This window comes from Gobio gobio (genome assembly GCF_949357685.1).
Source record: "Gobio gobio genome assembly, chromosome: 6".
NCBI classification, from domain to species: Eukaryota; Metazoa; Chordata; class Actinopteri; order Cypriniformes; family Gobionidae; genus Gobio; species Gobio gobio.
Window position 1 is genome coordinate 15,287,384 of NC_137102.1, and position 24,190 is coordinate 15,311,573.

At 36.4% G+C, this 24,190-nt stretch overlaps 1 protein-coding gene across 2 annotated transcripts; it reads right to left on the minus strand.

Moving 5' to 3' along the window:
* Positions 1 to 4,754: 4,754 nt before the first annotated feature.
* On the minus strand, positions 4,755 to 23,794 carry pla2g4aa (phospholipase A2, group IVAa (cytosolic, calcium-dependent)). 2 transcript variants are annotated; one of them, XM_079819894.1, is made up of 18 exons: positions 23,334 to 23,794; positions 23,001 to 23,086; positions 22,524 to 22,605; positions 22,287 to 22,435; positions 18,894 to 19,007; positions 18,723 to 18,760; positions 18,449 to 18,593; positions 18,199 to 18,335; positions 17,844 to 18,066; positions 15,823 to 15,937; positions 15,087 to 15,224; positions 13,212 to 13,301; positions 10,394 to 10,459; positions 9,564 to 9,803; positions 7,841 to 8,025; positions 6,615 to 6,804; positions 5,335 to 5,492; positions 4,755 to 5,229 (listed from the first exon to the last, which is right to left on the minus strand). In XM_079819894.1, the coding sequence occupies exons 2-18, from the start codon at positions 23,031 to 23,033 to the stop codon at positions 5,098 to 5,100; spliced, it is 2,235 nt and encodes a 744-aa protein (XP_079676020.1). In that variant the 5' UTR covers positions 23,034 to 23,086; positions 23,334 to 23,794; the 3' UTR covers positions 4,755 to 5,097. The 2 variants fall into 2 exon arrangements, with proteins under 2 accessions (XP_079676020.1, XP_079676021.1); XM_079819895.1 differs by lacking the exon at positions 23,334 to 23,794 and having other exon boundaries at positions 23,001 to 23,154.
* Positions 23,795 to 24,190: the final 396 nt, after the last annotated feature.

Consider the following 24,190-nt stretch of genomic DNA (forward strand, 5'->3'; position numbering starts at 1 on the left):
CCAAAATGTTCTAATGCATTAGGGGAGATAACAGGTTGTACAAGTACATCTGAGTAGATAGACATCTGACATTTTAGTGTTAACAACCATTAAAAAAAAAAAAAAAAAAACATTATACACAGCCTACATATTTTAGCCTACGTTTTTGGCATCAAACTAATGCTTTTCAAACTAATTGCAGTTCACACACTAATATGCTGAACTGAGAAAAGAGATAGTAGGCCTAAAGTACTGAAATAAAGGAAAAGTACAACAATGCAGAGTTGGAAGAAGAAGAAGGGAAAGATAGAACAAGAAGAACACTCTGAGATAATAGCCCTGTTCATAAAAGATGAAGGGTGTGTGTGAAATAAATCTGTGCAGGAATACTTACCTTGAAATCTTGTCAGCCATAGGTAAGGTAGGGAGAGTGGGGTAAGATGAGCCAGTTGGTAAGTTGACACGCCCCCTTTCTCTTGGCAACTGTACACTTTTGTACCATATATTTTGGAACCACCCATCATTTCTGCCAGACACCCATTTACTTTAAAATGTAAGCATAATAAATGTAATTGCTGTACATCAAAGCAAATTTGTCCAGGTCTAAAATATTTATGATCTATATTGGTGATTTAGCAATGTATAAAACTAGCTAAATATTAGCCTGAATTGGTAAGCTAGCTAGTGTCGTCCAAAATGGCATATGGGGCAAAGTGACATTATTATTATTTAATTTTATTAAACAAACTCTGTTTTCGGGAAGGTTACAACTTTGGTGTTCAACATATTGTTTCCGAAATGCAAACTATTCTAAATTTAATTCAGAAATTAAATTTCAACTTCATTTGGTTGGTTTTATGTTGTTTAAGTTGAAAAGAAATATGACTATTTGTAAAAGGAAATATGATCATTGAAGTAAATTATCTTCACAATTTCACATAGGTTTGATTCAGATTCTTTTAGATGGTCTGTTTACACCCAGATGGTAACTTACCCACTGACTCGGATCAACTTACCCCTAACCTGGGGTAAATTGAGTCACAGGAACACCTTTTTTTGTAAGAAGACATATTTTAGAACCCTTTGTCATAGATGTATTCTGATCATTTATTTTAATAGGAAACATCCTGAAATTAATTTAGATACTTTCATTGTACTTCTGCCTTATTTTCTCTTATCTTGAGGACCACATAAGTAAAAAAGGCTCATCTTGCCCCATTCTCCCCTACAAGATGCTGAGGCGGAATTAATGGGATTTTAAGTATTTAACATAATTTCTCTAATTTTACATAGGTTAATTTATTATTATTATTATTATTAACAACTATATGTTGTTTTTCAGTTGTGAGGTTTTGCATTTTAAATTCAGTTTACTGTACAGTACTTTCAGGAAATTCCGAACAACCACCGTTTTTCCCAGCAACTAGACATTTCCTCAAATTAGGTGCCTTTTTGAATATATAAATACATTTTCACAGTAAAGTGTTTAGGTTTTGTAAAAAGGACTGACAAAACTAACTATTTTTTGAAAGCATAATATTGCCATATTTTGGAGTATCATTTTATAAGTCATTTTCTGAAAGTAAACACTTTGTTTAATTCCAGAACTCCCCAGGCTATTCATTGGTATGAATATCCTTTTATTATGTTCATGCACAAAACTACACTACATGGGCAAGTAACATCACTTAAAGGTACATGACACTTATAATTCTGTTGTGTACATGAATACAAACATACAGTACATTTCCACTTTCAAAGGACCTGACAGTTGTGGTGTAACCAAGTTCAAACCCAACTGTATACCACAAACAGCAAGGAATGTGTAAAGGTTGATATTTATTTTGGAGTTAAAGTGCACTCTAACACTTAAGGCTCACACAACCAGTCTATACATCCCACCTTCATCCTACTGACCTCAGTTGAGTTTTATGAATGACCTTATCTGCTCTACTTTAATTGCTTTATTCCCATTTACATTTATTTCAAAAGTTTGATTTTCAGATGTCCAAATCTTAAAATGAATTGTAAAACAACAGTTAAAAAAAATAACTACACAATAAGCATACAAATAAATAATCTTGTGTACACTTTCATCATAAAGTATGTAAACCAGAGGAATTACTACGTGGGAAGTTAAATATTGTATGTGCCATAGTTTGCCACAAATATCTGATACAAACAGGAAATGAGAAGATTTTCACAACATGTCCCATCATGTCATTGTTCCTGGCACCTCACGTAGAGGTAGAGGTGGAGTCCTGCGTGGGAGTTGTGAGGTGACATTTTACCTTCCTTTCACCCCTTGGGCTGGAGGCAACATTTGTAAGCAAAATAAATACAAGCAGCTAAATCCAGTTCCTAAGCAGTGAATCTTTCGCTAAAATATGAGATGAATCCTGTCCTGAAGGCAGGGCTTACCATCAACCTAGTGGTCATTGGTGCGTCACAGTAGAACTGAACGGAGAACATTTGTTTTCTAATCACATCGGCAGAAACACATAAGTAACAGCGTGTCCTGAGGCTCAAGCTGCCACTAAGACCATAAATTACTCTCAGAACAGTATTTACTACGTGAAAACAAAGCTCCCAGTATTTGGCTCCGCAGAGAAGCACACAGTCAGAATTGTAAGCATTTTAACATTAAAGGTGTGGAGAATTTGACCACATGGTGACTTATAAATCATATTGGAATGAAGTTCACAGATAAAAAAAAGGAAAATGGTCCACACGGAATCACAAAATGGCTTTCATTTACAAATAGTTTCGTGTCCCCGGCCCATTGAGTGCTTGCTTATTAAATATTTTGGCTAACTTGATACGTTTTCAGTGACCAATTAGAGTGCAGTACTCTCAGCTCTCAGATCAATTAACACATTTTAACATATTCAAATCTATTCCACAGAATTTCCCCTGAAAGAGTGCGAAACATACAAAATGTGTCCCTGATTCCGCATTCCAGAGGTGGCATAACTTAAATTGAAATTTCCATTTCCCACCTTTAGGTCATTCCAAAAAACCTGACTCTCAGAATTGTCCCACATCTACTTAAAAATAACCAACTAAATGTTGCTTTCTCTGCCAAAATCTTGAAAATGACATCAAATGGTGTTTCTCATTGAAGCCAGGGTTGATACCACTGTTATTTATTTTGTATATTTATTGTTATTTATGTAAAAATAACAATAATTGAATAATATTGGAATGATATTATCACTTCTTTAGATAATAGTCGACACTTTGCTGCTCTGTTTGTTGATCTCTCAAAAGCCTTTGATTCTGTAGATCACACAATTTTGTTGGATAGACAAGCGTAGGTTTCAGTAAAATGAGTATAAATTGGTTCAATAATTATTTCTCAGTCGAAAATGTTACTTCTATAAATTTAAAAATGAATAAAGGTGTCCCACAGGGATCAATCTTAGCACCAGTTTTATTTTCAATATATATTAAAGACCTAGGTAATGACAGCTAAACTACATTTATACACTGATGATACAATTATTTATACAGTAGCACAGTCCATGAATAAAACCATAGAGCTATTACAAGATTCCGTTCAGGTATTGCAATCTTCATTGTTCAAATTCAAATTGGTTATAAATACAAAAAAAAACTAAATATATGCTCTTTACTCGTACTACAATTGTGATTCCACCTATTTTAACCTTAGAAGGGGATTGTATAGAAAAATTTAACAGCTATAAATACCTGGGCATATGGCTTGATGAAAGGTCGAGTTTTAATATTCATATTGAAAATCTCTTAAAAAAGCTCAGACCTAAATTGGGGGTTCTTTTTCGTTTAAAGAAATGTTTTCCCCTTGAAGCTAAAAAGAGAATCATCCAAAGTTGTTTTCTCGCTGTGCTGGATTATGGCGATGTGATCTATATGCATGCAAAAAATTATCTTCACAAAAAAAAAATTTGATTGTATATATTATGCTGCAATACGATTTGTGACTGGTGTTCCTACACATACTCATCATTGTACTTTGGTTGGCCCTCCTTGCAGCAGAGAGAAAAATGCATATGCCGCTGTTTACTGCTAAGGCTCTGTTAGGCAAGTTGCCTCCATATATCTGTAGTCTTTTATCATACTGTACTTGTGCTTATAAAAACAGATCATCTTCAAAATTACTTTTAATTGAGCCTAGATCGTATTCTGAATTTGGCAAAACTGCCCTTTTCTCTTATGCTCCTAGGCTATGGAATGAAATGCAGAGTACTTTGATGCTAGAAGTGCTGCCATCTTTAAATATTCTTAGAAACCTTTTGGAGGTTTATTTGAAGAAATCATGTTCATGTTTTACTTAATTTTATATTTAATGTTTATTTATATTTTTAGCAATTATTAAGAACTGTAATTGTATGAGTGCTGGACAGATCTTTTTGTATTTCTCGTATTGTGTGTCTTTTGGATTTATTTTTTGCTGTGTATTTTTATACTTGTACTGTGTATTTATAACATTATATATAATATTATATGTAAAATTTATTACTCTGTGCTGCCATTTTGGCCAGGACTCCTTGGTAGAAGAGATTTACATCTCAATGGGATTATCTCCTGGTTAAATAAAGTTTATTTAAAAAAAAAAAAAAAAAAAAAAGTCTGGGTGTCTCTACTTGGACTGTTGTCCCCGCGACCCGGCCCCGGATAAGCGGATGATGATGATGATGTTATTTATGTGTTATTATTTTAGTATCACTGATATACTATTATAGTTTAACATTTTGAATGAGATTTTATTTTTATTTTCTGTTTTACTTTTTTTTGGTTAAGTTTATTATTGAAATATTTGCATTCAATTTTAGTTTCCTTTTTTAAATATTTGATTTCAGTTCATGAAAATTTTGTTTTTGGAGTTTATGATAATAACCCTGGTTGCTTTGAATTGAGTGTCCGAATACAAGCATCTTTCCAGTGGTTATTTTCAAGTAGGAGGTGGGAAGATTCAAAGTCGCCTGGGATGCAACATAAAAATGGCCCTGTAATAAGGTCAATCCAGTCTTGTCTGATGAATCTGCTCACTGATTCCCATCAAGCACCATTGGACCTATGCCGTCACACGTCGAGGCTTTTGCGTATAGATGTTTGCATAGCCATCCATTAGGCGTGTCATTTTGCAATGCTGGTATCTCGTTTCAGGAACTTCTTGTTTTCAATTTCATTGAGTGAAAGCGACACAGAACAGCATGATGGGTTCTCTCGTCTCCGCAGAATGCTGTCTTTAATAGCCTCTTTTATGACCTACAAAACAAAACAAAAAAAAGTTGTGTACAATGAAGAACAAAAAATAACTTCAAAAACTGCTGTGAAGGTGTTTGAATCAGCGTTTGAAGGATTAGAACTGACCTCAATGTTGTTGAGCGTGTTGAACTCCATGAGGTCATGAAGCCTCTTGAAGGCCTGGTTGGAGTACTTGAAGTTGAAAGTAGAGAAGGGAGAGGCTGGATCGTCAAATATGTCGAAGTCGGCAAACTCTATATCCTTGTCTGAATCTCTAGGAACTCCTTCATGAAAACAGAAAAGAGAACTATTAAATCTGACCTGTTCTACAAAGAAGTTCACATGATCCATAATACAAATTTTGATTTTATTTTGAAGGTCCCTTTAACACATTCTGTTGACTATAAGTAACGTTACACCTACATGTCTACTAACTCTCATTAGTTAGTAGAGTATTAGTTGACTGGTAGGGTTAGAATAAGTTGACATGTAGTTGCAAAGTTACTTATAGTCAGTAGAATGTCTGTTTGGGAGTATCACAATAAAGAGTTAGCAGATATTAAGCAGACAGTCTAATAAAACTTATAGTCAACAGAATGTTCAAAAGGGACCATCAAAATAAAGTATTACCATTAACTGAAATAAAATTGTTTTTATTTTTATTTCAGCTAGTGGCCATTTCACATTTTAATTTAGTTTAACTATATATAAAAAAACTATAGTTACTATAACTAGTTTAATTATAAAAAAAGAAAAAAGAAACTATAATGTTTAAAACTTGTAAACACCTTTTTTTTAGGATACTTTGATGAATCGAACATTCAAATTAACAGAAATTATTTGAAATATACATCTTTTGAAACATTATAAATGTCTTTATTCTTACTTTTGACCAATTTAATGCATCCTTGTAAAGGTATTAAATTCCTTGGTTCAAAAGCTTGGGGTATTTAAAAAAAAAAAAGCTTTTAGTTATGTGCACTGACAAATAATATATTGAAACAACATTCTACGGTGTTTTCCTTGTTGACCTCAAACTAAAAACAAACTAACAGCACAAATTTGCAGCACAATTTGCAAACAGATCACTGTGGTTCTTGTTTAAGTGTACCAGATTGGTCAGTCAGAGTGAACTGAACATTGGAGCCACAGAGTCATATATGAATAGTACAGTAAACTAAAGCAGTCAGACACCTCAATACTTGAATCAGCTGGAATGACTCACTCGCTAACACAGCCACAGTTTATTGCAGGTCATGTTTGACTTGAAATGAGATGAGAACTGTTTCTGTTATTTAAACTTAAAATGTTAAAAACATAAATTCATAAAGGTAGTGAAACTTAACTACTTATTTACTGACTAGTTATTCATATGCATGTCTAACATTATAAGGACATGCTCTTACCTGGGGCTTTAAAGTTCCGGAAGTTGATGTTGGCCAAGACGAAATGAATGATGGTGGGGCAGTTCTTTTCTCCCTTATTGGGTTTGAACACATAGCACTCTTTCAGGCCCTCTCGGTCAAATACTTTCGAATCGATCTTGGGGAACGGCAGCTTATTCATACGGGCCCATTTTTCAGCCAGCAGTAATTCCTAACACAGACAAACAAGGACACAATTAGATGACAGAGAAACATACACTAAAGTTCAAAAGTTCATTAAGATTTATTTTTTTGATACTTTTATTCAGCAAGCACACATTAATTTGATCAAAAGTGACAGTAAAGACATTTATAATGTTTCAAAAGATTTATATTTCACATAAATGTTGTTCTTTTAAACTTTCATTTCATCATTCAACATTAAAGGAACACGCCACTATTTTTGAAAATAGGCTCATTTTCCAACTCCCCTAGAGTTAAACAGTTGAGTTTTACCTTTTTTGAATCAATTCAGCTGATCTCCGGGTTTGGCGGTAGCACTTTTAGCATAGCTTAGCATAGATCATAGAATCTGATTAGACCGTTAGCATCTCACTCAAAAATGACCAAAGAGTTTGGATATTTTTCCTAGTAACTACAGAAGAGTCAAGTTTTAAATAGGAAAAATATTGAAACTCTTTGGTAATTTATTTGAGCGAGATGCTAACGGTCTAATCAGATTCAATGATCTATGCTAAGCTATGCTAAAAGTGCTACCGCCAGACCCAGAGATCGGCTGAATGGATTCGAAAACGGTAAAACTCCACTGTTTAACTCTAGGGGAGTTGGAAAATATGCCTATTTTCAAAAATAGTGGTGTGTTCCTTTAATAATTTGGATCACCAAATCTGCATATTAGAATCATTTCTGAAGGATCATGTGACTCTGAAGACTGGATTTTTTAATCAAATAAATGCAGCCTTGGTGAGGATAAGAGACTTCTTTTTAAAAAAAAATCTTGCCGACCCCAAACCTTCGAACAGTAGTGAACATGACCAAGACTCATTCTGCTATTCTCAGAGCAACTGAGTTTAACAAAGGCAGAAACCACGAAACTAATGAAAGCTGAATTTCTCTGTCTACCTTGCATTTACATTGTGTCACATTTTCTTAGTTTATCTGAACTGTGGTGTAAATCCACATTTGGATACATTCATAATATTCTTTATTTGTAGATGTCATGCACAAGCCTCATGGCAGACACTCACTTTAAATGGCGGGCTGGAGTCACTGGGCCTGGCTGAGAAGTCAAAGGAAATGATTAGGTCAACTCCTCTCTGAGGTCGCAGAATGAGAGGATAGGGAAGGTTAAAGGTCAGTCCGCTGTCCACCACGTGGATTTTTTTACTCTTCACATCTAGGGGCTCATAGATTCGCTCAAACTCATCAGGATCTGCAGGAAAGATTCATTTGAAAGTTACCGTTGTGGCAATAACCTATAAAGGAACATTCCCCTAGTTGTTTGTAAAGATTCTATGTTGCACGTTTTGCAACAATGTCATCAGTTATTCAACATTACGGTACAAATTCCTACAAGAGCTTATCTTTTTTCTCACACCCAACTGTCAACAGGAAGCTGCATACGTCTGATGCACAGACACATGCAGTGCTATTATTATCAGTAATTATCGAGCGAGACCCGGCCTTCACTGATCAGTGAGCTTAACTGGATGACACAACTTAGATGGCACTCAAAACTGTCTCATTTTATCACAATCAGTAATCTTGTACTGACATGCATGTGCCAAAGTAGCTTCCTGTTTGATGTGTTGAGGTATTTCTGTACATTTACCCCCTGGGAAAAAAGTTAATCTGCTGTGGGTGTGTTGGTATTTCTTAGATGTTAATTTGAGCTTAAGAAGAAAAGTTTTAACCGACTTACTCCCACTCAGGCAGCAAATAATGTTTGAAAGCCCATCATCAAGTCTCGTGCCACCTGACCAGATTTCAGCCTATTGTTCCACCTAAAGTACGTCACACCCATTTCTTTTAACCGCATACTTCACAAGACCCGGTTAAGTAGAGGTTTCAGGCACTAAGAAAATCACAGAGTAAAATTCTGGCCCAAAACGTTGAAGGTTTAAAGGGATAGTTCACACCAAAATAAAATGTATCCCATGATTTACTCGTCCTCAAGACATCCTAGGTGTATATGACTTTCTTTTTTCAATCGAACACAATCAGAGATATATTAAAAATTGCCCTGGCTAATCCAAGCTTTATAATAGCAGAGAATGGTAAATGAGATTTGAAGGTCAAAAAAGTGCATCCATCCATTCTAAAAGTACTCCATATGGTTCCGGGGGGTTCATAAAGGCCTTCTGAAGCGAAGCGATGCATTTTTGTAAGAAAGCCAAATACACCTAGGATGGCTTGAGCGTGAGTAAATCATGGGATAAATTAAATTTCTGGGTGAACTTTCCCTTTAAATCTTGTGAAGGGTGATCGTTGAGTTTTCACTATTGTGCTCTTGAGCAAGGCACTTTATGGTTGGTTGTACTGTGCGTTGTGCTTCTTTTTTTCTTTTAAATCAGTGTTTATCTCTCCCTTGCAATGCATATAGTTTCAAGTCATGTTGTGTCTCTATTTGTCACACTGTTGCACTTTCTTGCTTACTGGGGCGTTTTAAAGCGATACTTTTTATAAAGTGCTATATAAATACATTTGAACTGAATTGAAAAGGTTTCTCTTTGGGTTTTGTACATCTAATATTACAAAATATAAAGCTTCCAGATTTTATCCAACATTTAATCCCTTCTTTTATCACAGTTTTTACTCATACAGTATAATAATGTTTGTATATATGAAAATAAATGGATGTCTATTTCTAATAGCCTTTCTATTTTAGGAAGGGGGTCCTCGCAAGGGGATCATCATATTTGGGCGTTCTTGGCATCAAAATGTTAAATGTTAAACAATATTAATTATTACCTGTAACAGCATCAACTTCCTCATCTACAGAGGTCTGGCTCATGAGGTTGCTGAAGGGAGAGAAGGGCAGGGAAGAGTTCAGATTGAGTCCCAGCATGAAATTGTGCACCTTGCCGGCACGCCCCTCACGTGTGGTGAACAGGGTGCTGTCCCCCATAATGGAGGTCAACATGCGCTGAACCCAGCTAGCCTGGGCATTACGCTGCCGCTCATCTTCTGCCTCTGCGGACTCTGTGCCTCCTGGAAGAAAGAGAAACACAGACAAACGATCAGTCTCTTGCTCCTTTTTTACAGATTTGTACCTACTATGCCATTATTTTCACTGGACCAAACCCTAAAAATTATTTTTGTAACATTTTATATGCATCAGAAAGATATACTTATAGCTTTATATAACTGTATACATTTTTTATTGGTTTATTATTATTTTTTTTTAATTATGCAACAACAATCAATGAAAGTTATGAATACACACACACTTTTACTAGAAAATGATTGCATAAGGTGCAAAACATCAGACAGTTGGATAATGCTATAATGCTACCAACAAACAAACAAACAAATAAATAAATAGACAACACATTAAACAGTAAGATAATGTTACCTTAATAAATAAATAAATCAATAAATAAATCAATACCATAGTAAAGGAAAAAATAAATAAACAGACAAAATGTTAGACTGTTAGATAATGTTTACATTATCAATTAATATTGTTTACCTTGGTAACAATAAATAGATTGATTGAAAATAGATAGATATTGTTGAGCCCTGAATTGAACAGAGCATGTGTGTGAGAAAATAAAAGCGAGTGAAGAGTTCATCATCACCTCTTTGAGTTTCCTCCTCATTATCTGCTGAATCATCACCCACAATATGCTCTGGCTTAATTTGCTCTGAAAAACAGAAGACACAAACCGTGTTACCCACAAAGCCCCTTTCATTTCCCTGCCCTGATCTCACAAAAAGGCATTTTTGCATATTTTTATGAACGTTAAGGTTTTTTTGTTGACCAAGTCTTTGTTAAACTGCAAGCACATTATCTACTTAACACCTTTTGCAAGTGTAAAACAAACTTTTTGCAAAACGCTAAACACAGTTCTCTACATTAGACACATTATTCAAAACAAACAGCTCTTGTGTTTCATTTGGAAAACACTGCCATTTAAATGGCACGCTCATTTACCAATTAATTACACACTGATGTTTGAAAACACTTATACATAATTAGTTCACTTAGAAATCAAAACTCAATGTTTTGAGAAAGAAATAATTTATTTTACCCCCTTGCATTTCTGTTTAAATATCAAATGTACCAATGCAAAAAGTCCCGCACACTATCAACTTGCAATTAAAAATGATTTATTTTTTCATTGCAACGTTTCGATCTTTCGATCTTCCTCAGGCATGAAAAAACATAGGAAACTTCCGTTTCTTTTAAAAGGTACCGTTGACCAATCACAATCTCGAGGTCAAGGTTCATGGTAATGTGATGAGTTTAAGATGATTTCACGATTAATTGTGACGTGACGTTTTCATGTTAATGTATTCTATCATTCATTGTGATTGGTTTACCTTGACCTCGAGATTGTGATTGGTCAACAGTACCTTTTAAAAGAAACGGAAGTTTCTTATGTTTTTTCATGCCTGAGGAAGATCGAAACGTTGCAATGAAAAAATAAATAATTTTTAATTGCAAGTTGATAGTGTGCGGGACTTTTTGCATTGGTTGATAATTGGACTTTTTTGTCCTGCTCTCCTACGCACCTATCACACACAGGTGTGTGACGTTTATGTGATTAAATAGCAAATGTAACCATTCGTACTTGTCCCGCTACGAGCGGGATTTGAATGCGGGTCTCTGGCGTAGGAGGTGGACGCGCTAACAAGGACGCTAAACACTGCAGCCGCTAACGCCAATTGCTAGCATGTCTCTTGAGGCCAGGGGAGTGAGGTTTACACACGTATCTCTTACTGGCCTGAATTCATTACACTCACCCCCCTAAACCTCACACCCAACCGGGTCATGGCACCCGACGTAACCAGTCCTACTCGATCCGCTCAGAGCGGGAATCGAACCGGGGTCTCCGGTATAGGAGGTGGGCTCACTAAAAAGGACACTAAAGACCGGTTTTCCCTCACAGCTCTTAGAGACCTACATCCATTACATAAATATACCTAATTTGATCACTTAGAAATCAAAACTTAATGTAGTGGTTTTCCAAGTTAGCCCCTCAGCATTTTCACTGGCCACAATTTTGACATCGATACTATGAGGGAAAAATATCATATAGATATTTTTTTAATACTATCTCATAATTTGGGAGCAGGTTTATTAGGCTGCTGTCACTTTAAGACCAGACACACAGACCCACTATACTCATACAAATGCTTTTTCTTTCTCAACTGTTTACGTTCACTTAAACCATAACTGACTGTGTTTTCATGAATACTTGCCAAGGCTGGCATTTTGACATTATTTTGTGTGTATTTCACTGTTTAAGCGCAATAAGCAGTGAAAAAGAACTCAATTTAGTACTGAAATGTGAGCGCACTTTGGGTGTAAGCACAAAATCTGCGGGAATGGGTAAAATTATGCACACAAATGAGTGAGCGGAGGCGGGTTTGTGTGTCAACTCGCTGTCGGAGAGATGACAGAGAGAGAGAGAGAGAGAGAGAGAGAGTGCAGATGGTATAGTGAATCTATTCTGCGAAAAATTAGTATTGGAAACATTATTTCAGTATCGATATGTATCGAAAAATCTATATTTTTGACAACACTACTTAGTTTATTATTTCAGATGCCTTTTTAAAAGACTACTATATAAAATGTAAAAAAGTGTCTAGTGGGAGTGACTGCGTTACACACCAATGCTGAAAGCCCCCTGCATTTGGCGGGTGTTAATGTCAAGCCCTGTTTGATGGTTTACTATCGAGTTAACATCATTTTTAGAAGAGGTAAAATAGTTTTGAAATAAGTGTTTGCTTTTGCAAGACGTGTGATGTTTTGCATGTTGTGTGTGTGTTTTGTGGTTTTGTTTGTATAGTTTTGAGAAATTGAGCAATAGTTTCAGAAATTGTAAGCAATTTTTAAAAACTGTAATAGCAAACTGTATACAAAAAACAAACAGCACATTTGTAAACTAGTTGTAAATGTAAGTGTACAACATCATGATAGTGTTTGTTGTGCTGAATTAATAACTTCATAAGTATAATAATAATAATAGCAGTAATGAAAATATGATGGAAAATAAAGTCTCAGTGCAGAAAATACATATAACAGCCCTAAAGTCTTAAAATGTTTCATTTTATTTATGCAAAGTGCAACATAAACATGAACATACTGAACAAACTGTAAGTGTTATATGTTGCTTTACTTCAACTTTGAATATTTGCTGGAAGGTTGATTGAGGTCAGTGTGTTAATCTTATCATTTCCACAACAACACTGTGCACTCAACTGTGCGTTTGCACTAGAAGAACTAGTAATGGCACATTTTAGTATGTTACAAGGATACAAACTTGATGATATGATAACAATCTAACTTGTCCTACATCTATGTTCTCCTGAAATACGGTGCAATTTGTCCCTTTTATCAAGTTCTTTGTCTCTGTTAGCTGGACGAGTAAGAGCAACAATCTTACTCACCCATCTCCTCTTCCATTGTGCTACTGCTGGTTGTCTCCTTCACCCCCAGAACCCGGTTAAAGAGGATGGAGAAAGCACTCCCCCATACACCTGCAGCACACACACTTACATCAAACACTTCACATACCACAGCAAACAATACCTGGAACTGGTAAACAGGGTTATGATGGATTATATATTCTGATCTGTAGCTCATACTCAAACTCTTCAACTAAGAAAGAGTGCAAGATGCTTGTGCAAGATTAGTGAGCTTGATTCAACATAAGATACATTATATAAAGCTGCTCCTAGTGAGAATAAAGCATGCAGAACATGATTATATCTCAGTATTTTTCAGCCTTTTGATGACATACATTTCAGTATTCATGTGTTCGCTTTGAATAGATGTTTTTTTTTTTAAATCAGAGGAACTATCCTTTCAACTAAACAGCTGCTGTTGCTAAGTAATTCAAAATCTTTATGTGAGAACTAAAATCAAATGTTTTTCACAAATTTAACACAAAGATGAATGACATTTAATCATTTTCACTTATATCAACTATTGTAACAATCTTTTATGCTCACTGAGGCTGCATTTATTTGATCAAAAATACAGTGAAAACAGTAATATTATGAAATATTATTACAATTTAAAATAACAGTTTTCTGTTTTAATGTATTTTAAAATGCAATTTATTCCTGTGACGGCAAAGCTGAATTTTCAGTGTCATTACTCCAGCAGGGTTCCCACTCTCTTTCAGCGATAATTTTCCAGGACTTTCCCCCCAATTTTACTACGACATGCCAAATATTGCTCTCTAAGTCTTTAAAAAGCATACAGTTTATTGCCATGACTTAACTATAAAATCAGTTTTTAATATGAGCTCTTAATCATATATATGACAATGGAACTTATCTCACTATTCTGACTTCCTCGCAATTGCGAATTTACATAATTGTGATATAAACTCGTAATTGTGTTAAAAAGTCAGAATTGCATGATTTTTTTTTTCCTAAAAAGTATTTTTTCCTCAGAATTGGACTTTATAACTTGAAATTGTGATTTTATATCTCACAATTCTGACTTTATAACCCAATCGCGAGTTAATATAACGCAATTCTAACTTTATATTAAATTTCCAGGACATTTTACATTTTCTCAAATTTTCCATGCGTTTTCCAGGACTGGAAAATTTGTCATAAATTTTCAAGATTTTCCCGGACGAGTGGGAACCCTGTCCAGCCTTCAGTGTGACGTGATCCTTCAGAAATAATTTTAATATGGTGCTCAAGAAACATTTCTTATTATCATCAGTGTTGAATGATGAAAGGAAGGTTCAAAAGGACAGCATTTCTTTTAAACAGAAATCTTTTGTAACATTAGAAATGTCATACATTTTTCATCTTTTCATCAAAATAAAAGTATTAATATATATATATATATATATATTTTTAATCGACTAACACCAAACAGTAGTGTACATATTTTTTTTACTAAAATATATTTTAATATAAAATGCTATGAAGAAACTTTTGTTTTTAGTGATGCAAATAAATCATCAAATACTGAATTTATTCATTGGTTTAACTGGTTCATTGAACTGATAGTTTGAACAGATATTTTTAAATTAAAGTTTCAATCAGAGATGCCATTATAACATCCATCTTAATGCTGTCCTACACTGTTTTTAGCAATATAAATGACCAAACTAAAACCAAATTAAATCATCATGATAGTCACAATGATGCTTAATTCATGTCAGGAAGTATGGAACATGGAAGTATGAGTAATTGTAAAGTACACAAGTGACTGTGTGTCCAGTGACACTACATAGGTATTGAGAGGTCTGAATGAGCAAACCCTTCTTTTGAAATTCAAAGCAGTCCCAGTCTTACCCATGAGGAAATGTAAGGGGTTTTCCTCATATTGTTTCACAACACTACCCATGAAGAACTTGCTTCCAAACAACCCCGGAGACATGAAGGTGCCGTATTTGGCCATGCCAATTTCATACGGGGTGAACTCCACCCAGTCTGATTGAGACAGGAAAAAACACCAAATATTAAGTGAAGATGACATGCAAAGACATTGCAAAATATTACATTGCACTACTAAAATATTAGTATATGACCCAAGTCCACTCAAACGCAAAGAGCAATGTAAAATAAGTGACTCGTTCGACAAATATTCACTGACAAATACTTCCACTTTCATCATCACCTGCTTAGTCATATGCTCTGATCCCATTCGACAGAAAACAGCCAACCCACACAGTGACTAGCCTCTAAAAATAGTGTCTACACTGTCTTGTGGGAGGAGCTGTGGAATTTCAGACTGACTTCACAGTGGGTCAATAATTAGGCCCCATAACAAAAATTTGCATGTTTTCCACAGTATTAAGCAAATATAAACAAATCGATAGTGTTCAGCTTCCATGGAGGCCAGGAGCAGGTGTCACACAAATTTGGACTATTTTGTTTATCATGACAAGTATTGACAGTCTTTTCTCATTTCATTTAGATAATAATTATACATTTCACACAGCAATAAATAATAGACAATGCAATACAATGTCCCATTCTAATTATTTGCTTGTATTTGTAGCCCATTTAATGGGAACTGTCTTCTTACCAGCAAACATGAGCTCAGAGACATCAGGTTTGACGTGCAGACAGGTGAAGAGAGGCATCGGGCTCTGACCTTCATTAATTTTTCCCTGCAAGGCGCTCAGTTTCGTGTCCATTCTCTGTGCAAAACACAAAAAACCCCACAAAGTTCAAACTTTTTTCTTTAGGTGTTCACAGCATCTTTTTGACATAGGGTTCTCTTAAAGGTTGGTACCAAGAGTGTATAATAATCAGGGTTTCTGCAGGTTTTATGAAGATAATTTTTTAACACCTTTGTAAAGACCTTTTTAAGACCAAGTAAAGAAAAATGAAGGCATCAACTGAAGAGAAAACAATACGTCTATATGTTCTCTAAATGTGATTTGCATTTGCAACACTTACTTACAAACCAAAAGTAGCTTGAATCGCTCTGCTCCCAACCGCTAGAATATGGAAATAACTTTTACTGTACCTTCTGATCGCACTGCAAAAAAGTGATGTTCTTCCTCCGTATTTTGGTCTTGTTTTCCAGTGCAATCATCTAACGATTCTTAAATCAAGATACATTTACTTGAGACGCAAAATGACATAAAATATAAAGTCTTGTTTTCTGTGAAACTGATCAAAATGAAGCAAATGTATGATCAAAACAAGAACAAAAATCTGTAAATGGGCTCAGAAAAAATCAGCTTAATTCAAAGGGAAGTTTTCATTACTCATTGATAGATATTTGTTCTTGCTTTAAGCATAAAATCACTTCATTTTGTTATTTTTTTCAACACTTAATTTTACATTAGCAACTCAAGTAAATTAAAGACGTTTAGATATTTGCACTGGAAAACAGGGCAAATATACTGAGAAAGATATTCATTTTTGCAGTGCATGCAACATTTAATGGCATGACTTTATGAATTTAAGACTTTCTGCTCTGAGTTAAAACCTTTTTAAGGCCTTAATTTGTTTAAGGGTGAATTAAGACTTTTTAAAAACCCTTTAAGAGCCACAGACACCCTGATAATTCAAGGAATAGTGCATATAAAAAAATAAAAGTCTCATCATCATTTACACACACCCTCATTTTTGTTGCAAACCGATATTACTTAATTTTTTCCAAGGAACAAAAAAAGAACATTTTTAAAGACTGTGCTAGTCAGATATTTTCATTTTGTGTCTTGTTTTAAGCTTAAAATCTCCCCATTGCCCCCATTAATTGTAACTGCATTACTGCAAAGACAAAAACAACTAGAACATTCCGCAAAAATTCTCCTTTTGTGCTCCATAGAGGACTAAGTTTGCTCGAAAAAGCATGAAGGTGAGTAAATGATGACAAAATATTTGGGTGCTGTCAAGAAAGACTCTTTTTCCATTAGATCAAATTTGGGTCCATTCAAGCAATACTGATAACAATATAGTTCAAGCAACATAGTTTTCCTAAAATATCACTTGGTCATCATGTGTCAATGGTCCATTATCAGTGTTTAAGCTGCATATATAAGCACATGTTATAAACTTTAAATTAAATCATTCATATCATTGATAAAAAGTAGTCCTATCTTACTGCAGTCAACAGATAAGCAACATGAATGCAGAATATCAAGTGAACAATTATGCTGATACATTACTGTTCAACCGTGATACAATTTTTTCAAGTTTCTTTGATGAATAGAAAGCATTTATTTGAAATAAAATCTTTTGGAACATTATAAATGTTTAGAATTTGATCACTTTAATGTGTCCTTGCTGACTAAAAAAAGTATTAATTTATTTCTTTCTTTAATAATAAAACCTCACTCATCCCAAAATTTTGAATTGTAGTGTACAGTAGTGCCTTCTTATATTGGAGAAGTATCTTCATGATTTACAGGGACAATCCTCCCCAAAAGAGAAGGGTCCATTTGCATTGGGATGCATAATAGACAGACAACATACAAAGGAGTCTTTGTACTTGTACAGTGTATAAATAGAGTACAGTGCATAGCACTTCATGCCGCTCTGCAGTAAAAACTCTCAATAAACCAGTTTGTACTCTTGCACACAATATCTCACCCCTGGAATAAGAGTCTCTCCTATCAACATCCCGAAGATGTCAGTGAAGGTGACAGGCTGTCCGGCTGATTTCTTCTTCCACAGCGCTTTGACGTAGCGGTTGACATTTTGGGGCAGGAGCAGTTTGAGTGGGTTATTGCCGACCCTGCTCATCAGCTCCTTATTAATTTCCCCTGGTCCTTTAGCAGGATACTCAGGGTGGGAGTACAGCATGGACATATACCTGTGGAAATATAGCCAATATGGACATTCATGAGATTTTTATCACTTGCTCGCTATGCAGCTGTAAGCAAGTCAATGGGATTTTTGCACCTTTTTAAAGCCAAAAAATGTGAATATTTCAACTTTTACTGACCACGTTGATCCAGAAAGTCCTGCCATGTATGTTGCACAGTCAAGCACCCCAGATTCATACAGAGCCTTCATCACACCAGAGAAGCCCACCATTGCACGGAAACCCCCTCCAGAGCCCACTATGGCGATAGTGGGAACCTGAGCACAAATAGAACTGCAGTCATACAGGATCTCTAACACTAGCCATACAATATATATATTGTTTTGTATAGCATGGTTCATAAGGCAGTTTGTATGGTTTCTGACTTTACCTCTCTCGGTGAGGCTGGAAGAAAGCGTGGATTTTCCATTTTGAGAAGCTTCTTGATGCTGAGCATAACTCTGTCTCTGCGCGTCTTCATGAAAAGCTTTTCCTGATCACACAGCGCCATGCTGAAGCGCAAGTCTGTGGATGAACTGTACAAAAATTCACTTTCAATCCCTCATTCATTGTTCTTTGGTAAACCATTAAAAAAAAGTCAATATAGATTAGCACAAAGGGATCACAAATATCCACTATGTGCAGAAACATTTCTTCATACATACCACACTTCTAAGAACAAGTCGAGGAACACCTTGGTCGTCTATAGCAAAAATGAGAGAATAATAGTAAAAAACATAACACTTAAAATTACTAACCATGATACTAAAGTTAATGTATGAATTTAATTCACAACAGGCTGAAGATGTAAACCAAAATTAGCTTTGGGCTGTTACCTTGCCGATAGAGAGGGTCACTCGCTCTGTCTGCCCCACTTTGAGCTTTGTGAGGGAATATTTAGTTGTGCCCAGAGTTTCATCCATTACATAATTAGCATCCATCAGTGTCATCTAAATAAACAACATTCAAACAGCATTATAACATACAGTAGTGCTGATGTATTTTCTTATACTTCTTAACTGCAATACAATCATCATCTTCGGAACACAAATGAAGACCTTTTTGATCTTTCTGTCCCACTTTCCATAGACAACTACGCAACATTTTGATGCTTCAAAAAGTTTGTAAAGAGATTGTAAAACTAATCCATGTGAATTAAACGGTTTAGTACTAAATTCTTTGAAGAGACATGATCTCTTTATATGATGAACAGATTGAATTTAGGCTTTTATTCACATAATCACACATTAACATTCATCAACTCAACTCACACATCAGTTGTGGTAAACGGAAGCTCAGAATAAATGAGGTTCATTGTCGTGTGTTACGCAGCACGTTTGAGCTTCCACAAGAACCAATGAGGTTCATTGTCATGTGTTACGCAGTACGTTTGAGCTTCCGCAAGAACCAATGAGGTTCATTCTCGTGTTACGCAGCACGTTTGAGCTTCCACAAGAACCAATGAGGTTCATTGTCATGTGTTACGCAGTACGTTTGAGCTTCCGCAAGAACCAATGAGGTTCATTCTCGTGTTACGCAGCACGTTTGAGCTTCCACAAGAACCAATGAGGTTCATTGTCGTGTGTTACACAGTACGTTTGAGCTTCCACAAGAACCAATGAGGTTCATTCTCGTGTTATGCAGCACGTTTGAGCTTCCACAAGAACCAATGAGGTTCATTGTTGTGTGTTACGCAGCACGTTTTAGCTTCCACAAGAACCAATGAGGTTCATTCTCATGTTACACAGCACGTTTGAGCTTCCACAAGAACCAGTGAGGTTCATTGTCATGTGTTACGCAGTACGTTTGAGCTTCCGCAAGAACCAATGAGGTTCATTCTCGTGTTACGCAGCACGTTTGAGCTTCCTCAAGAACCAATGAGGTTCATTGTCATGTGTTACGCAGTACGTTTGAGCTTCCACAAGAACCAATGAGGTTCATTGTCGTGTGTTACACAGTACGTTTGAGCTTCCACAAGAACCAATGAGGTTCATTCTCGTGTGTTACACAGTACGTTTGAGCTTCCGCAAGAACCAATGAGGTTCATTCTCGTGTTACGCAGCACGTTTGAGCTTCCTCAAGAACCAATGAGGTTCATTGTCATGTGTTACGCAGTACGTTTGAGCTTCCACAAGAACCAATGAGGTTCATTGTCGTGTGTTACACAGTACGTTTGAGCTTCCGCAAGAACCAATGAGGTTCATTCTCGTGTTACGCAGCACGTTTGAGCTTCCACAAGAACCAATGAGGTTCATTGTCGTGTGTTACACAGTACGTTTGAGCTTCCACAAGAACCAATGAGGTTCATTGTCGTGTGTTACGCAGTACGTTTGAGCTTCTGCAAGAACCAATGAGGTTCATTGTCGTGTGTTACGCAGTACGTTTGAGCTTCCGCAAGAACCAATGAGGTTCATTCTCGTGTTACGCAGTGTGTTTGAGCTTCCACAAGAACCAATGAGGTTCATTGTCGTGTGTTACGCAGTTTGAGCTTCTGCAAGAACCAATGAGGTTCATTGTCATGTGTTACGCAGTACGTTTGAGCTTCTGCAAGAACCAATGAGGTTCATTGTCGTGTGTTACACAGCACGTTTGAGCTTCTGCAAGAACCAATGAGGTTCATTGTCGTGTGTTACGCAGTACGTTTGAGCTTCCACAAGAATCAATGAGGTTCATTCTCGTGTTACGCAGCACAAATAATTTTTTTTTTTTTTAAGTAAAAGCGTGTAATACACATATATCTATAGGGATTGTCTGGGTTTGCTGTGCGTTTTAGTTTGTTGCTATGGTTTTTCATTGATTTGTTAATGTGTTACAACTACTGTTTATTTAGTTTCACCTTGCTCCGAATTGTTAGTGTTTGTGTTCCTGCCCCGCTCAATCACACCTCCTCTGCCTGTTTCTAGTCAGCCAAGTGAGATGTCTGAAATGTTCCGCTTCGACCAGGAGGGTCGTTCAAGAAATGTATGTCTGTCCTGTATTGTCCAAGAAATCTTTTTGTGAACCTCTGCCTGCACTGCCTTCCTTCAGCTCCTCCTATGCTTGCTCCGCCCATCTGCTTGGATTCTCCTTGAGCTTTATGTTCGCTAGTTCAGCCTTGGAGTGCCGACCCACTAGCTCCGCCTAGAATCTACAGGCCCATAACTCCACCTTGGCCTATCGAGCAGTCAGCTCCACCTTGGTTCCTCGCCACCTTGACTCCACCTGGGACTGATGACTCCCTGTGACTCAGCTGGGCTTCCTTGTCCCTCTGGCTCTGCCTTGATCAGTCATCGCTCTACCTGTGCCATGGACTTCCAGGACTTCAGCTGCGCTTCGTTGCTCCACCCCTTCGGTTCCTGCAGGCTCCTTCATTCCTCCAGCTCTGTCTTGGTCCTCAGTCGCTCTGACTTTGTCTCAGTTCTCTGGCACCCTGGCTCTACATCGGTTGCTCATTGCTGCGTCTCCGCCCTGGCCTTCATCTCAGCCAGTCGTCCCCTGGTTCCAGCTGCCAAGCCTCTACCATGCCTCCTCCCTCGACTCTGCCATGGGCTTCCTACGTCCACCCTGGCTCCTCCCGCCTTCATCTCCAACCCTGGACCTGCCTCTCCTGTTTTCCTGCCTGACACCCACCTCCTAAGCCTCCTCCTGACCTCCTCCTTTTTGGTTTTGATATTGTTTTTAGTTCTGTTACCCAGTTTTAACAGAACTGTTTTTAATTTAGTTTCATGCATTGTGTAATTAAGCCCTGTGTTTCTTTCAGTTCATTGTTAGTTCTTATTGTGATTACACTGGTCGTTCTGTTTCCTATTTCCTAGTCTTTCCCAGTTCCTGAGTTTTTGTTTAATAAACTTTGATACTGCTGCAAAGATCCTTCTCCTCATCATTGCTTCAACTGGACTGTGATATAAGACTGTGTCTTGGAGACCTTGCCGCAGTTCTTCTGGTTTTTGTCAGTCAGTTTTTTTCTGTTTCTTCATGTAATCACATATAGTCTCAATGATGGTGAGATCAGATCTTCATGTGGAGCATACCGCTGTTGTCAGACTCCTCGTTCATACACAAATCTCTCCGGATTATTACAATTAATGGCAAAAGCAATGTTTGGAAATGTAAAGCGATATTTCCTACTGACACATTACCACAAAAGATATAAATAACTGGCTTAAAACCATTTTTTGTGAAAACACTAATGTGTCTAAGACTTTTGCACAGTACTGTATATAAAGTAATTTATAGTATGAATTTTTCACCTCCAAAACATTATGTTGATTGGGATCCAATATAAAGTCAAATGTTTCATTCCACTTCGGGTTAATGTCATTATTTATGTGGCGTGTTCGTTTTCTTGACTCTGGTGTGGTTGGAATTGACAGTTCCACGTAAGGGTCTGGGGTGTCCACTGTAAACAAACACACAATCACTCAAGAATGAATGCTCATTTGAGTATTTCTTCAAATAGTAAGAAGACCATATAAACATATACTCACATAAATCACCAAATGCTCCTTTAGTCACATTTTCAGCTTTCACCACAATCACTTTCAATCTATGAGAATACTGATGCTCGACCTGCACATTTAAAAGATCCACAATGGCAGGGATTTAGAGTGGCAAAGGCATCTATGTAGGCTATAAAGGAAGCTAATTTAACTACTGACAACAGGTGATTCCCAAACAGAATTATGGCTAAGCAGATGTCACTCTAATGTCATAATTTCAGCATTTTGTCGCTTACAAATTAATCCAACCACTGAAGCTTTAAAGTTTTCCATTTCTAACTTTCTTAAGAGTCTAAATGTTAAAGCATATTGATAACAACCACAAATAAATAATGACATAAATAAATGTTAACATTAGTGACTATAATGAACCCAGACCTAAAGCCTCTGTTATGCATGCATGTTAATGTCTACTTAAAAACGTTTCTCGTTGGCATGATGTTTTAAACTTAAAGAGTAACTTACTATGATGTACTGATAGGGGTCTATGGACGACATTCTGACAGCAATTTGGTGGTCAAGAAGGCACTTTATTTCAGTCCGGAAAACAACTGTCAAATTAGACAGTACAAAAAGAGGAAGAAAAAACGCACAAGAGGTTGAAACATGATACTGCTTGTCGAATAACTCTGAGTTCAACGTCTTGAGACCCAACAGTTCACACTCAGTTCAGAAGAAAGTATGATAGAAACTGTTGAAACAGGTTCTTTACAGGTTATTAAAAAAAAAAGTTATTAACACGCGAGGATACTCAAAGTTTTACGACTCTACAGAGAAATGAAACATGCAAAAACTTACCATAACTGGTGGGAAAGTGATGTTGGACCCTCTCCGAGAGGAAAGTCTTTTCAGGAAGCCAAGAGGAATGATCATTCTGGGCGGACTAAAGATGTGTCGTGGAAATGAATCGTTTGAGACTGTTCGTTGTAATTATTCGATCGAATCGATTCGCACAGCGTTTGTAAGGGATAATATACGTTAAAAAAAAAGGTAGGCGACATGTTGGAACCATAAAAATAGCAATATCTTTAGATTATCTGGAAAAACAGTAGGACCAACGAGGTTTTAATTAGACTGAATGGACCACAAACGTAGACTACGCTAAATACAACCAATATTATATCAGTATTGAACAACCAATAATGAAGTATTGAACAGAATTGAACGAAATGTTTATTTAACCACAAACAAGAAAACGTTAAATTGGACACTTGATCGGTGACTCAAATGACGGATGAATAGGTTTCTTGAACCGGTTCAAACAAATGAATCATTCAAACGAATCGATTCGCTAAAACCAGTTACATTTTGGGCGGACGCAAAATATTCCCCGCCCCAGCTCTTCATATTTCACAAGGACTCTGATAGACACATGAAAAGGTCTCCGATGGGAATAATTTTAGCCCTAGTCTGTTATTTTATGCTTCTCTTTTTTCTCATAGCCTAATATTGTAAATGTGATATCGTTACATGCAAGTGTTTATGTTTTTAGTTGAGATTTATTTAATAATAATAATTAAATTTGAACGCCTAAAATATACAAGCAAGATCACGAATGGAATGTAAGCGACATTTGCTCTAGGTGGCGCTCGTGAGCTGGAATGGAATTCCCTTATCACTGGAATGCCTGCATTATCCATAGAGGCATTATCTAC